Source organism: Glycine soja, unplaced genomic scaffold (assembly GCF_004193775.1).
Source record: "Glycine soja cultivar W05 unplaced genomic scaffold, ASM419377v2 tig00000850_1_pilon, whole genome shotgun sequence".
Lineage (NCBI taxonomy): Eukaryota > Viridiplantae > Streptophyta > Magnoliopsida > Fabales > Fabaceae > Glycine > Glycine soja.
This window is the reverse complement of record NW_021143588.1, coordinates 1-16,229: the sequence shown is the minus strand read 5'-3', so window position 1 is coordinate 16,229 and position 16,229 is coordinate 1. Positions and strand designations below refer to the sequence as shown.

At 36.5% G+C, this 16,229-nt stretch overlaps 1 protein-coding gene and 1 long non-coding RNA gene across 3 annotated transcripts; one reads left to right on the top strand and one right to left on the bottom strand.

The window, feature by feature from the left end:
- The first annotated feature begins 290 nt into the window (after nt 1-290).
- On the top strand, nt 291-13,976 carry LOC114404145 (protein ENHANCED DISEASE RESISTANCE 2-like). Of its 2 annotated transcripts, none has more exons than XM_028367247.1 (13): nt 291-663; nt 996-1,060; nt 1,343-1,414; nt 2,276-2,431; nt 2,662-2,894; nt 2,974-3,013; nt 3,147-3,301; nt 3,396-3,497; nt 4,849-4,893; nt 4,991-5,131; nt 7,047-7,142; nt 7,271-7,372; nt 13,412-13,976. In XM_028367247.1, the coding sequence occupies exons 1-13, from the start codon at nt 527-529 to the stop codon at nt 13,517-13,519; spliced, it is 1,452 nt and encodes a 483-aa protein (XP_028223048.1). In that variant the 5' UTR covers nt 291-526; the 3' UTR covers nt 13,520-13,976. The 2 variants fall into 2 exon arrangements, with proteins under 2 accessions (XP_028223048.1, XP_028223047.1); XM_028367246.1 differs by having other exon boundaries at nt 3,393-3,497.
- A 1,396-nt stretch (nt 13,977-15,372) lies between these two features.
- LOC114404144 lies at nt 15,373-16,229 on the bottom strand. The gene is made up of 2 exons (XR_003664833.1): nt 16,165-16,229; nt 15,373-15,771 (listed from the first exon to the last, which is right to left on the bottom strand). It is a non-coding gene; the product is annotated as an uncharacterized LOC114404144 (long non-coding RNA).

Below are 16,229 nucleotides of genomic sequence, written 5' to 3'. Positions count from 1 at the left end.
GTTTGGTTTCCTAATAGCTCAATATTTTTATATGATCCATATAGCAGACCTGACCTAGTGGGTTAACACTTGGTTGTTATTGTAGATGGTAAACTGATGAGTCTTATTAAGATCATTCTGATTGATGAGGGGATTGAGGACTGTGAGGTACAAATTGTTTAGTTTTGACTGCAAGGTCAGAGGAGTAATTAGTTAGGAACCTCTATTATCTTCTTCATAATTGTGATAAAGATGAGTTGATTACTGTTGATGCACTGAGTCTGAGTATGATAACATAAACTGGAATATAGAAAGATTTGGAAAATTTAGCAAGATTCTGGCATCACCCAGTTTGTTTCAGAAATTGTTCCAGTTATCACTTGAGTTAAATTAAAAATATTCACCGTAACACAAAAGTTAAACTTAATGAAAACTTACCAGATGGCAGTAAAACTGCTCCTGCAGATCTACAACAGGTCAAGGATGCTTTAATCTGTAGTGATAAGGGAAATACAGAAAACAAGTTTTTCTTTGTTTTAGATATTTGATGTTCCATAAATCTGCAAATATTTATTCGCATGTCTGCAGATGGGATTGCAGTTTCCTACATGGTAGTTTAGTTGAGGAGGTGGATGGGCATACGGCAGTTCTTTATCACCGACTTCAGCTAGACTGGTTCCCAATGTAAAGATAATCTATCTTCTCTATCGTTTATAATAGTTTGTAGTTTATATTAGAGTTAACCTATTTATTATTTTTGCATAAATGAATGGAGATGTCTTTTCTTGGAGAACCAAATTTATTTGTATCTTGTGTCATAAGTTTTCTGAATAAATTGTTTTATTTCTTGACATGTAAGCCTATATTTGGGTCTCCCACTTAAATCTGTTATTTTTTTTTTGTATATATGAAAGCATAATATGGGACTGGCTAAATGATTTAAGAAATGGTTGCACATCCCCGAAGTAAAGTGGTTAACTGTGTTGACCCAAACTGCTATGCATTTATTATTGCAGGTTTGTGTGGCCTCGTGATCTTTGTTATGTGCGATACTGGCGCCGAAATGATGATGGAAGTTATGGTAGGGATTTTCTTTTTTTGTTCAAAGATTTTGGTATATTTTCATAGGAATTGCTAACAATGACACTTGTTAAGGAAACAAAAGCAGAGAGTATTAAATAAATAATTTATTATTTATTATATTGGGAACTCAAACATGTAATACATTTCTTTAGGTGATCATAAACATTTTATGGATGGCATTGGATGCTCCTTAATTGATGTGCTTAAAGCACTCGTTATCAAGATCCTACCTTGTGTTTATTACTTTGGAAGTTTGCATTGATGTTTCTTCTTCTTGCAGTTGTTTTATTTCGCTCTAGGGAACATGAAAACTGTGGTCCACAGCCTGGGTGTGTTCGGGCACATATTGAAAGTAAGATTAAATTCTTTATAGATCTGACTCTGTCCTTCAAAGTTCAAGAGAGTAGGATTGATCTACATTTCAATGGGTCTTGATGTCCTCAATTTATTATGGAATAGGTTATGCATATGACCTCTCTGGTGTTTTGTTAATAGTTTATTTTAAGAGCCTTGCCTCTTCTGATTTGAGTATTTTTTTCTTTATTAAACATTGTACTATTTTCTTTTTTCCGCTAAAGGAGAGTCATTCCTTTAGCTCCTTTTCCTCTTAGTATTAGTATTTATTTCTTTTTTAATAAAAAAAGAGGTTTAATTTCTATTTTGGTCCTCTAATTTATTTTTTAGGATGTTGCACGCATATGAACACACCCAATTTTAAATCTTAAAACTAATGGATCTATGTTTGGCAGTTTGTTAATTTCATTAGAATATTTATTCTGACAAACAATTACCTTACCTTAGTTACCTCCAATTGAATGGATATAATAATGATCTTTGGTTAGGGACAGCTAATTAGTTGGAAAATATCATGGAAATGCTACTACATCTAGGATGCCTGTTGTTTATCATATTGAGGTTGTTGGTTGCCTAGGATTGAAGTTTCCCTCTTTTAATGAATTGAAACATGTGAAATGTTTTCTTGATCTAAGAGATAAAAATGGAACCTTGCAGTGTGTTATCTGTCAGCTTAAAATGAAGATTGAACTTTATGATAAACTGATTTTATGTGATTTTTTTATCATTATCATTAGTATGCACTAGTTTTCAAGAATTATTTTTTGTTTCTACTGATTGATGCATCTCATGTATAGTTTTCTTTATGGTTCTGTTTTTCTTATTGAAATTTCTTAGGTCTAAGAACTACTTTCTACAGGTGGAGGATTTAATATTTCCCCCTTAAAACCTCGAAATGGGAGGCCCAGGACACAAGTCCAGCATCTTATGCAGATTGATCTGAAGGGATGGGGTGTGGGTTACTTGTCATCTTTTCAGCAGTATTGTGTCCGTCAAATGTTAAATAGTGTAGCTGGTGAGTTCATTTTCTTTTACAGTTTTACGCGACAATTTTCTTATAGATTGGTAACACTCTTCCTTCTATCATCATGGCTCCTTTTATATACCTTTCTCTTTCTATCAATTTGACAATTAAAAGTTGAGGAGTGGAGGTTGCCCCATTTTGGATTTTTCTTTTCTTTTGTGGGAGAGCCTGATGTGTAATGTGTTTCAAAATGCCTGTATTTTTTCCTTCTATTTCTACAGGTTTACGTGAATGGTTTGCTCAATCAGATGAAAGAAATGCTCATCCAAGAATTCCTGTCATGGTTAATATGTCCTCAACAGCTGTTTCTTCAAAGAAGAATCAGAAGCCAAATGATTTTTCTGTCAATCCTACTTCTCTTGATCAAATGAATGCTACAAGCAGAAGTTCTGCCTTGATAGATGAATATTCTGATGATGAAGAAGATTTTCAAATAGCAGAACCTGAACAAGAGGTTGTATTTGCATTCCCTCATCTATACTTTTGAGGTTTGCTTCATAAGTTCTAAGTGTTAATATTTTAATACTTTTCAGGCATACCAAATTGGTCTTGAGAATGATGTGAGAAAAACAGGTATTGCTTGCTATACCTTGATGAAGTTAATAATATTACAATTACAAACATGTGCATGAAGCACCTGCATACAAAGATGCATGCACATTAGAAGCTCAATTAAATCTTATCATAACATTTTCCTAAACTGAAGCCTTGGAAGAAGAACCGGCACATGAAATTGACTTTTCTTCCTTTTCGGGCAATTTGCGCCGAGATGACCGTGATAATGCTCGGGACTGCTGGAAAATTTCTGATGGAAACAACTTCAGAGTCAGAAGCAAGCATTATTGCTATGACAAAACAAAGGTCTTCTCTTGTTATTTCTTTATACGCACGCTTCCTGAATCAAAATTGATCATTGTTTGGGTGTATTCATATTCCTTCGTGGTTAACCTAGAAGGTTCCTGCTGGAAAACATATGCTGGACCTTGTTGCTGTTGATTGGTTTAAAGACTCAAAAAGAATGGACCATGTGGCTAGGCGTCATGGTTGTGCGGCGCAAGTGAGTTATTTAACTTAGCCTTGTCTGTTTTTTGTTACTTGATGAAGATTATTGGTTGGTGATTTGAACTAGCTATTTTGTTACAGAAAATAGGGGTAAACTCAATTACAGAGATCACAAGTCCATCACAAACATGCATAGCACAAAAGAAAACAAAAGATAGGCATTGTAATGATTGTAGAACTTCAAGGATCTGCAAATTTTCCTATCCAAAGGCCCCAAAACTCAATCAGTTACTGAATCCCCTATCCCTCTGCCACCCTTCCCTTTTATCTTTGCTTCTAATCCTTCCCTCTTCCTTCCCACCCTCCTAGCCAGGTGTGCCAGGTTGTTAAGATCCAAATCCCTCTTCTGCCCCTTACTCAATTCCCCTGTGGTTAAGAGTAGTTGCTAACATTACTTTCTCCCAAAAGATCCACCTTGTCCTCTAGGTGGTCTGGGAGGTCATTATAAGTATCCTGTAGCAACTGAAAGTTTACCAGGTTCCCTTTGTTTGAAGCACAATAATGAAGTGATAATTGAAGCCTAATAATAATTTGATTATTTTTCATTATTCTATGTCTGCTTCTTGTCACTTGTATACATGATTGTATTTTGTTGCATAAATATTTAATGAGTGAATCGTTATGGGAAAATTAAATTCTCCTTCCTCATGGTTGGTGCTTATTGTTTACACCAAATAGCCATCCTATTTGGGACATAAAAACACCAACCCCTGTTAACTGAAATGGGGCATGATGATGCTTAAGAATTTAATGAAATTCCATGTTAACTCTTTAGCTAAAAATGTTATACAAAGATGGAGCAGAACCACCCCCCTCTCTTTTCTAAACTATTGTTGACACCATCTTTGTTTTTTGATAATGAACTTATTCATTAAAGTTGAATGTTTAAACCCAAAATCCCTCATTCAATTTGAATTTTTTTTATACCCTACCAACCCCAGATTAAAATACAGTATACAGTATGCTCCATGGCTTATCCTTGTCATCCTTGTAAGGCTGCTGTGGGTGGTGATTGCAAAATGGAATGAATGTATACAACACACTGCTACTGTTGTAATTTTTTTTTAAAATGCTCTCTGGGTTTAAAACACCCCACACCTGCACTATTTTTTAAACACCTTACTGCAGACCAAGATAGCCCCCAAACCTGCAAACCCACACATTTGCAATTGAAACACATAAATTAAGGGAGGATAATATCTTTGCTTAAACGGGATGGTTATCAGTTATAATATACAATGAGGTGAATTTGATTTCCATTTTTATTATTTATTGAAGTTGTAGAGTGGGTTGTATGTTTTATTAAGGCTTTTGCTGACAATAGTCCTAATTTTGTGTCTATGTAGGTTGCTTCAGAAAAAGGATTTTTCTCCATTGTTATTAATCTTCAAGTGAGTTCCTTTCTTCATGTGACTGACTCAACTACTCAACTTTAAACTTCGAAGGTTTAGAATTAGAAGTTAACAAATGCATGTTGTTTGGTTGTAGGTGCCTGCATCAACACACTATAGTATGGTATTTTATTTTGTGACAAAGGAGTTAGTTTCTGGATCCCTCTTGCATCGCTTTGTTGATGGTGATGATGAGTTTCGAAACAGCAGGTTTAAGCTCATACCATCAGTCCCAAAGGTATTTACTGAAGTTTGTCATCATTATAATTAGGCAACTTTGACTGCCTTTGCTAGTCTATTTTATAATTTGTGGCTATCATTCTTATGTAGTTAAGTCTTAATATGGGCTTTGCCATTTTTTTCTTGTATTCATTATCTTATCTTTGTTTAATATTCTCCATGTGATTAATTTTGAGGTGGATGCTTTTATGTCATCTGGTTCTTTCCAGTAGCTTTTTTCTTTCCGCTTTTCGTTAGATTTGGTGTTATAGTCTTGTAATTTACTAGAGAAAGTAAACCATTTGTACTGTAAATAAAATTTTAGATGCTCTGTACCAAATGGGCTTTTATTTTTTGGGTGTGTCTGGGGGGGTTAGAAGAGGTGGGTAAATTCAACTGAGGAACTCATAATGTTTATCAGTTTGATAAGCGGTAGGCAAATTATAGTGACACTTCCTGTGGTTTCTTGAAGTTTTACACGATTTCCCCGCCATTTTAACTCCTATAGTAACCCCCTTATTTGTTTGAAATACATTGCATTGTGTACCCTTGTTACTCGAACACATTAAAACGTGTACCTCGTAAGAGGGGCTACTGTTGTAAGCATTACAAGGGCAGGGATATCGTGTGAAATTTCAAGAAACCACACAGGATGTCAATGGAATTTGTCCTAAATGATAAATACAGCAACAAAAGCCTTAACCCACTAGGTGAGGTCGGCTACATGGATTACACAAACCATTTGGCTCAGTTGAAGACTAAAACTTCAAATATATTATTTACTGAGATTCTTCTTAATAACTTTGGATGCATCACAACAGCCAATCCTTTTCCAAATAGATGGGGTTAGCTACATGAATTAAGTGACGTGACGCCATATTGTTGCGTTAATCATGTGTATAGTATAGACAAATTATCAACCTCTGTATTCTTCTAAATTGTTTTGCTTATATTTTTCTTGATCTCCCTTTGTCTCTAGTGATTGACCTTACACTTCATTGGCTTCACAAAATGGAAAAATAAAAAAGGGAACAAAACAGTTCTCATAGTCTAGATTCTAGAACAAGATTCACTGCATATTCATGATGCATTACATAAGTAAACAGTAGTCTATATTCTTATTTCAAGTGTTTTTCCTTCATATTTGCCAAATTGCTTGTTGGGTTATTCTGCCCTGCACATAACACTTACAAGAATGAAGAAAAGTTGGCTCAAATATTTGGGCTTACTGAATTTATAATTTATTGAATTTCACCAACTTTTATCAGCTGTGTTTTAGTGTAACTGGTTTAGCCAAGTGGTCATAGGTTAAACCATGGGTTTGAAAACCAAGGTTTCAAGTGCTGCTGTGCATCTGTGGGGACTGGGGAGTTCCCATTCGAAGTTTATTGACCCTATGCCTGATTTAGGTCTAGATTATAGAACAATTTAGACCAATGAAGGTGGCATGGTGGTTTGTTTACCATCTGTAGGATTGCAGTACGTCTTATCATAAATACAATTTTCAAAATTGACCATATAATGAGGATTTGAGTTTTAATTCCTTTGTTTTGTCGCTACCATGCAAGGCTTGATGGGCTGATGTGCATAGCCAGTGTGTGTGTGTGTGTGTGTGTGTATATTAGTTTGTACAGTCCTTAAAACAAATGCGCCTTAAGTTGGTATATGCAGCTGTGGAGCTGCCTGCTACCAAGTTGATGCATATGTATTTTGGTCTAAAGCTCAATCCGCATAACTGAATCTCTTATCATTACCATATTTTTGGTTTTTATGACTTTCTCTTTCATTTTCTTCTGTTTATATTTATGGTTTTTGATTTTATTTCTTTTCAACTTCTATTTGTATTTTATTACTACCATCTTTCCTTAAAGGATGGAGAAACAGCATATGTTTCTCTTTGCACTCCTTATTGATTTTCCATCTTAAAAATGCAGGGCTCATGGATTGTACGCCAGAGTGTTGGTAGTACTCCTTGTTTACTGGGAAAGGCGGTTGATTGCAACTATATTCGGGGTCCCAAGTATTTAGAAGTAAATTTTCATTCAATATCTTTATAAATTTTTGTCTGTCTTGTTGTAGGAAGTTTCCTACTAATGGATGATGTATGTATCCTAACTTTTCTGCCATGGTTTTTTAATCAATTACTTTTTATTTGTAGATTGATGTTGATATTGGTTCTTCTACTGTTGCTAATGGAGTTTTGGGTCTGGTTATTGGTGTGATTACAACATTGGTGGTTGATATGGCTTTTCTTGTACAGGTGAGCTTGATATACTAGTAATTAACATTTAAACAAGTCATGGGATTAAGTGGCAGCAATTGGGCTAGAGCTATTTTGTTGCATTCAGTGTGGAAATTGTTGAATGTTGAATATTTCTTTTGTATTTTAGCCTTGTTTGGTAGCTTAATCTGTAAGCCTTATTCAGAAGGCAGCAGTGAGATGCCACTGTCATCTCTCCTCTCTCTTTTTGTATCCTATATATATGTAACATTTTGAATCTAATAAAGCTGTGAGAGAAAGTGAGGTTTTGACTCCTCCTCACCTTCATTTCAAGTTGGCATCAGAGCAGGTGTCATCCGCCGTCGCCCGCCGCCGTCCGCCGCAACCGCCGCCGTCTGCCGCCGCCGCCGTCACTTTCCGGCGGCCATTTCTCCGGCGAAGCCAGGGTTAGGCTCGCCTTGGGAAGCGTGAGCCAGCCGGCCAACTCGCGTCAGCAACGGAGCAGCCACGCGCCGCCACGCGCCGCCACCGTCCTGCGCGTCTTCCGGCGCGTGTAGTCCACGCGCCGCCGTCCCGGCGCCGGAATCGCGCCGCGCCTCCGCCGTTCTCTTGGTCGGCTTCTCCTGAGTCCGTTCCAGCCCTCAGCTTCCAGTTTCGTCACCTGGAACGCTACAGTCCTATTCTCTCCACCTTTTTGCTCCCTTAGGGTTTCACCTTGTGGGTCAAAATGGTTTCCCCTGGACCTGTTTTCTCCTTCTCCGGGACTCCAACCATCACAGCTGCTAAACTCAATTGGAAAAATTACCCCTCATGGTCTGCTTCCGTAGAACTTTGGTTTCTTGGTCAAGGACACCATGACCACTTGGAGAAAGCTTCCGATTCTGTTTCAAGTGACAAAAGAGCCGAATGGGAGAAGCTTGATTATCAACTGTGTGCTGTGTTATGGCAATCAGTTGAGCCGGATATTTTGGATATCCTTAGATCATTTAAAACGTGTCGTTCCTTTTGGAAGAAGGCTCAAGAAATTTTTGCCAATGATATTCAGAGCTTATTTGATGCAACCATGAAGGTTACAGCCCTTAAGCAAACCAGCCATGACATGATTGCTCATGTGGGTAAGGCTCGGGCTGCCGTGGAAGAGCTGAGAAAGTTTCTTGTGGCTGATTCATTAGAAGAAGTGAACAGGAAACTGGACAAGTTTTACATGGTCCTTATCCTGAGAAGCTTACACTCAGACTTTGATCATGTTCGTGATCAAGTACTCGCTGGGGATCAGGTTCCATCCATGGATTCTCTCATCACTAGGCTTCTCCGTGTGCCTCACTTATCGAAGGATGAAAATCCTACTGATAGTGTGGAGACGTCAGCAATGGTTGCATCACGTGGTAGAGGAGGCGGTCGCAACAGCAGAGGAGGCCGCAATGGAAGGGGTGGACGTCCTCATTGCACCTACTGCAAGAGGATGGGTCACACCCAAGAGAATTGTTATTCGTTGCATGGGTTTCCTGACAAGGTTGCACAGGTTTCTAGATCAGAGAAAGCAGAGTCTAAGTTCTCTGATGAGGAGTATCAGGAGTATTTGAAGCTCAAATCTGAGAGACCCAGCAACCAAGCTCAATCCTCATCTGTACCATGTTTTTCAACAGCTTGTATCTCTCAATCAATTGAAGGTCCTAGTCCTTGGATACTCGACTCAGGTGCCTCTGACCATATTTCTGGTAATAAGTCTTCCTTTTCATCCTTTTCCTTACCAAAAATTCCTCACCTCGTCACTGTAGCTAATGGCTCCAAGGTTGCGTCTCAAGGAAGTGGTCAAGTTTCATTGTCTCCTTCCTTGAAATTAAACTCTGTTTTATTCCTTCCGCAGTGTCCCTATAATTTAATCTCACTAAGTCAATTAACTCGTTCGTTAAATTGTTCAGTAACCTTTACTGCTAATTCTTTTGTTATTCAGGAACATGGGACGGGGCGACTGATTGGAGAAGGACATGAATCACGAGGACTTTACTATTTGGAATCCAGTCCACCTGGGTCTTGTTTTGCAATCTCAAAACCCAAACTTTTGCATGATCGTCTAGGACACCCAAGTTTATCAAAATTGAAGATGATGGTCCCTGGTCTTAAGAATCTTCGAGTCTTAGATTGTGAGTCTTGTCAACTAGGAAAACATGTCAGGTCGTCATTTCCTCAAACTGTACAAAGATGTAACTCGGCTTTCTCTACCATTCATTCTGATATTTGGGGACCAAGTCGTGTTACATCTTTTGGTTTTCGATATTTTGTAACCTTCATTGATGAATTCTCCAGATGTACTTGGGTTTATTTAATGAAAGACAGATCTGAACTTTTGCCTATATTTGTGTCATTCTACAATGAAATTGAGAATCAATTTGGAAAAACAATTAAAATTTTCAGAAGTGATAATGCTAAAGAGTATTTCTCTCATGATCTTTCTTCTTTTCTGTCTTCCAAAGGTATTCTACATCAATCCACATGTCCTCACACACCACAACAAAATGGTATTGCAGAAAGGAAGAATCGTCATCTTCTTGAAACTGCACGCTCCCTAATGCTAAATTCGAATGTTCCGATACATCATTGGGGAGATGCGGTGCTTACTGCTTGTTTCCTAATAAATCGGATGCCTTCTTCTTCTCTTGAAAACCAAATTCCTCACTCACTTGTCTTTCCTCATGATCCTTTATTTCATGTCTCTCCTAAAGTGTTTGGTTGTACCTGTTTGTTTATGATTTGTCTCCTGGTTTAGATAAACTCTCTGCTAGGTCAGTCAAATGTGTCTTCCTGGGTTATTCTCGTCTTCAAAAGGGTTACAAATGCTACTCTCCAACCATGAGACGATACTACATGTCTGCAGATGTAACCTTCTTTGAAGACACACCTTTCTTTTCACCCTCCGTGGACCATTCTTCATCTCTTCAGGAAGTTCTTCCTATTCCTTCTCCTTATCCCCTAGATAACTCAGGCCAAAATGTCAGTATTGTTCCATCTTCCTCACCAAATTCACCTGAAGTCATCTTACCACCTCTGACTACAGATCAACACAGGACAAGGCAGATTGGATCTCCAGTACCTAAAGCCTCTCCTAGTGATTCTCGTCCTTCTTCAACCAGTCCTCCACTCATGGATCCGCCCTCTCCTTCCACTTCTTCTCCTCATTCTGATTCACATTGGCCCATTGCCATCAGAAAAGGTACTCGTTCTACTCGTAATCCTCATCCTATTTATAATTTCTTAAGCTATCACCGTTTGTCTCCTTCATACAGTTCCTTTGTTTGTTCATTGTCTTCCCTTGCCATTCCTTCCACTGTCCGTGAGGCACTTGATCATCCTGGCTGGAGACAGGCTATGATTGATGAAATGCAGGCCCTTAAAAATAATGGTACTTGGGAGCTTGTTCCTCTTCCCCTGGTAAGACCCCTGTGGGTTGTAGGTGGGTCTACACTGTTAAAGTTGGGCCCACTGGTGAGGTTGATCGGCTTAAGGCTCGTTTGGTAGCTAAAGGCTACACACAGGTATATGGCATTGATTACTGTGATACTTTCTCTCCTGTCGCCAAACTCACCACTGTTCGTCTGTTTCTTGCTATGGCTACTATTCGTCACTGGCCCCTCCATCAGCTTGATATTAAGAATGCCTTTCTCCACGGTGATCTTGAGGAGGATATTTATATGGAGCAACCACCTGGGTTTGTTGCTCAGGGGGAGTATGGCCTTGTGTGTAAGCTTCATCGATCTCTCTATGGGTTGAAGCAATCTCCTCGTGCTTGGTTTGGTAAATTTAGTCATGTTGTTCACATGTTTGGACTGAAACGAAGTGAAGCTGATCACTCTGTATTTTATTGTCATACATCTCCTGGAAAATGTGTTTATCTAATGGTCTATGTTGATGATATAGTGATTACAGGGAATGATGCTACTAAGATCAGCCAGCTAAAAGAGCATCTATTCAGTCATTTTCAGACCAAAGATTTGGGATCTTTGAAGTATTTCCTTGGTATTGAAGTGGCTCAATCAGGAGATGGTGTTGTGATCTCTCAGAGGAAGTATGCCCTTGATATTTTAGAAGAAACAGGTATGCAAAATTGTTAGACCTGTTGAAAGTCCTATGGATCCTAATTTGAAGCTCATGGCAGATCAAAGTGAAGTTTATCCTGACCCCGAGAGATATAGGAGGCTTGTGGGAAAACTCATTTACCTTACCATCACTAGACCTGATATCTCCTTTGCTGTGGGAGTGGTTAGCCAATTTATGCAAAATCCTCATTTGGACCATTGGAATGCTGTCATGCGTATTTTGAGGTATATTAAGAGAGCTCCTGGACAAGGGTTGTTGTATGAAGACAAAGGTAATACGCAATTATCAGGATATTGTGATGCTGATTGGGCTGGCTGTCCCATGGATAGGAGGTCTACATCAGGCTATTGTGTCTTCATTGGAGGAAATCTTGTTTCTTGGAAAAGCAAGAAACAGACGGTTGTAGCTCGGTCTAGTGCAAAAGCTGAATATCGATCGATGGCTATGGTTACTTGTGAACTCATGTGGATTAAACAATTTCTGCAAGAATTGAGGTTTTGTGAAGAGTTGCAATGAAGTTGTATTGTGATAATCAGGCTGCTCTTCATATTGCCTCAAACCCAGTCTTTCATGAAAGGACTAAGCATATAGAGATTGATTGTCATTTCATTCGAGAGAAGCTTCTGTCCAAGGAGATTGTCACTGAGTTCATTGGTTCTAATGACCAGCCAGCGGATATTTTGACTAAGTCCCTAAGAGGACCCAGAATTCAGACTATATGTTCCAAGCTTGGTGCATATGATTTATATGCTCCAGCTTGAGGGGGAGTGTTGAATGTTGAATATTTCTTTTTGTATTTTAGCCTTGTTTGGTAGCTTAATCTGTAAGCCTTATTCAGAAGGCAGCAGTGAGATGTCACTGTCATCTCTCCTCTCTCTTTTTTGTATCCTATATATATGTAACATTTTGAATCTAATAAAGCTGTGAGAGAAAGTGAGGTTTTGACTCCTCCTCACCTTCATTTCAAGTGAAATTTTCATGTTCATATTGCACAAGCATAATGGCTTTGATTTCACATTTTCTAGTCGTACTTGATTTTAGTTGAAATCATTTAGGTAGGTTGTAGGTCTTCAATATTTCAGATTGTGGAGACCTGCTAAATGACATGACAACAAATCTGTTACTGTTTTTACGAATTGTGTTAAATTTCATTACCTGTTTTTCCTACAACTGCTAGGAATTATAAATACTCTATGAAGCTGAGCTAGTTATGCGTAACAAAAACATTTTTTCCAAAGTAACAATATCTTGCTCTGCTGTGTGTGTTTTGAAGATTCACTGCATGCTGCTGCTTTTATGTTTGCACTTTTGTATTTGGGAATGGTATGTATATTCTGAAATTGAGTGCACTTGATTTAGCTAAAAAAAAAGTTTCACTGGTGGTGATACTATTATGTAGATGAAGTCTTCTATTAAAATTAAAATTTTGTAAATCTTTAAGCACTAAATGATAAGATGGATAGCAAACTTTGTAGTGGAAGTGTGAATTTGGTTGTTAATTGAGTTGAGGTCACGTTGTATTGTGTCCAAGAAGTGTCCATTAGTTTACCTAATATGTATGGGAGAGATGGATAGTGGATACTACGATGTGGTACATACCCTGATGCCGAATTATGATCAAGGAAAATACACTAGCTTTGCTTTCTTCATTACCATTGTTAATAATAGCTATCTATTTGGTCTGAATTTGTTGCTTAAGTATTTGTATCAAAACAGATGCTTTTTTACTAAAAGTTCTCAATTTGGTGTGAAAATCTGAATGGGTTCAAATTTTAAATGTTGGGGATTTTTTCTATCACGACTATAATTTGTTTTGAACCGGGAGCTTTGGAATATTAGGCATGTGCGTTTGAGAGGTAAAAATTGTTCTTGGTTCTGAATAAATGCTTGACAAGTTAAACTAATTTTCACAATGGATTGTTTGACTGTTCTTTTGATGTTTTAGTGTGTATTGTGAAATTGCGACAAAATTATTATTGACAGGCAAATACACCTGATGAATTGCCCGAGAGGCTTATTGGAGCTGTTCGTATTTCTCATTTAGAGCTCAAATCTGCCATCGTCCCAAAACTGGAACCAGATCCATCATGACTGACCGAGTCGTTTCTGTTCTTCTATACAAAATCATTTGTTTGCAATATGCAGGTGTACCATTTTTTTTCCACTGTGATTTAGGTTCATTGTTTTATAATTGGGTTCTTCTATGAAATCTTAAAAGGAAATTCTTCTTTCCTTTTCCCCCTTTCTTGGTTTTTTTTTTTTTGTAGTTCATTTAAGTGTTAAGCTGATAGGATCTGTATTTTGTCAATGTATTCATATTCGGATATATTTCATCTGATTATGAAGTATTGCCATATAGTTCTAAAAAAAAATTTTGTAACTCCCAGTAAGTTAGAAGAAAAAGGGAAAGTTTTCGGTCATTTCATCCCGTCATGGAATTTGCTCGTGTAATAATGTACATAGTTTCTCCTTCATGACATCTCTCATCACCAAAGATTGTATCTACATTTTGTAGTAATGCAGTTTCTTTCTCATTTCTAAGGTTTTATATGTGAAAAGGTTGCCAACTTCCTGTTTAGTAATGAGGGGAGAACGAATGGTGTCATTCTTAACATTTTCTTCCGAAGTTTTTTTGTTGTTTTATGTATAGATTAGGAGTGCCTTTTTATTTTTTACTTACCTATTTCTTTTCACTTTAATTTTCTATTTGAACAAGTGGTACACGATGATTGGATGAGAATGAATGGTGTCATTACTCATTTGTTTGCCATTGAGTATATCTCATATAAGATTAATTTTTTATGCATGGGAAATTGCATGACCTGATTTCACTATAATCCACTGAGTAACCAATCTGTTCTGTTTATTCAAGGCCAATATTTATTTCTTGAGGGTCTAAATATTTTTTTCGTCCATGTAATTTAATGTTTTCTTTTTCATTTTTCGTCATTATAATTTTTCTATTTTAATACAAAATGTGTTTGTTTTATTTTTTGTCTTTAAAGTATTTTAGATTTTTAAACAGTAAAAAGATGTTTTGAATTGTGGAAAAAGTTATTATTAAAAATGCTTTAACGAAGAAAAATAAAATATATATTTTGTAAGGATTAAAATGAAAAAAAAAAATATAAAGACATTTTAACCAAATAATTAAATATAAGTGGTTAATATATTGAAGTTAAAGGATAAATTGTTCAAATAGTATTTGAGTTTAATTCTTTTGAGGGAAATAATTTTAGATTAGTATTTATTTATTTTTCAGTCGAATTACGGAAATGGATAATGAATAAATGAGTGGGTGGTTTGGTTATTTCTGAAATAAATATATAAAATGATAGTTTTTTAACATGTAATAGAAATGTAATTAAAATTAACAAATTTTATCCTGGAAACACTTATAAGTGCTTATAGCAGAGAGAGAAATGAAGAGTGTGAATTAGATTTTTACTACGTGTAATGAATATAGTTCTAAAAAACCTTTAAAGATAATATTGTAGCCTATACGTAAAAGCTTGGAAAAAGATTAGTGGATATACATTTTTTTATTAATAGCTAGAGAGGGGAAACAAAAACGCAAGAGAAATACATGTATAATATGTTTTTGGGTTGAATATATAGGTACAATGGTATAATATTATAGGAAAAATTGAAAAAAATAATATTGATAGAGTGTATGACATGTAAAGGTGTCAACATATAATCACTCCAACACTATTTGAAATGAAACAAAGACAACAAAATGGATAGAGAAAAATACAAAATCAATTTCTTCTACTATTTGTCTTGGACGGAAAGATAAAAGAAAACTAATCTGGTGTAGTAAAAAAAAAATTATTTGGAAGTAAAACACCGTCTAGATGATAACTTCAAATTTAAGTTACATTGTGTCCAAACACACTACGTATTACGTTACAATGTGGTGTAAAAAAAGTTACAAAGCCAACAAACAAAATATATATATTCATAATTAAAAAGATACAAGTACAACATTGAACCAATTATCGTCAATAGCAAAGATTAATAACAAGCCACCACCTTTTGTTTACCAAAATACAGGACCTTATCTTCATTTGTATTATAACAAAAAAAAAACAGCGAAAAACACAAAGTGATTCTTTTAATCAGTGATTGTGATGGTCTGATAAAGTTCTACACAATAGTCCACACACAAATGACGAAAGATGAATTTATAAACTGTACAAGTAACAACTTGCTACTCATTGACACCACTTTTATGCTAGAAAACGCCATTTCTTTGGGCCCCAACTTCAATACTTCGTTAATCAAATGGCAAGTGTGTAGAGTCCTTTCAAAATCTCTGCAAAAGAGCTGGAGACCAACCCCTGTTGCTCATCACATAATAAGGTAGCTTCATAAATTATGTTAACATAGAAAGAAGGATAGTAGTTCGTATAGACATTATGTTAAGGAAAAAGATTCATTGACAACAGAGATAAGAAGAGTAGGATAGTAATTAACATTAAAAGTAGGATAGTAGTTCTTATTAGTAAGATTGGTAATGTGATGTGACAAGAAAAAAAAAAGAATAAAGAAAGCTAATATAAGGGGTGCCAAGTAGGTGTTTGCACTGTTTGGGGTGTCAACAAATCAGCAGTCTTAAGTTAATGTCAATGTTTTTTCTAATACATATACATTAAAACAATATTGTGTGCTCTGAAAAAGACACCATAGTGGATTTCCTCAGTTATGGCACATAACAAGCTAGAATTGCTTACCATAAGTATTTATCAAGCAGATGGAAGAATCTCAAGGGCAACTTCCTTGAGGGATGGCATACTAT

Bases quoted from the DNA above. Each gene is read 5' to 3' on its own strand.
- LOC114404145 (XM_028367246.1), top strand. From the start codon at position 527: ATGTTCCATAAATCTGCAAATATTTATTCGCATGTCTGCAGATGGGAT. The intron at 1,061-1,342 runs GTAGGGATTTTC...TTCTTCTTGCAG, and splicing joins AAATGATGATGGAAGTTATG to TTGTTTTATTTCGCTCTAGG. The intron at 4,894-4,990 runs GTGAGTTCCTTT...GTTTGGTTGTAG, and splicing joins CCATTGTTATTAATCTTCAA to GTGCCTGCATCAACACACTA.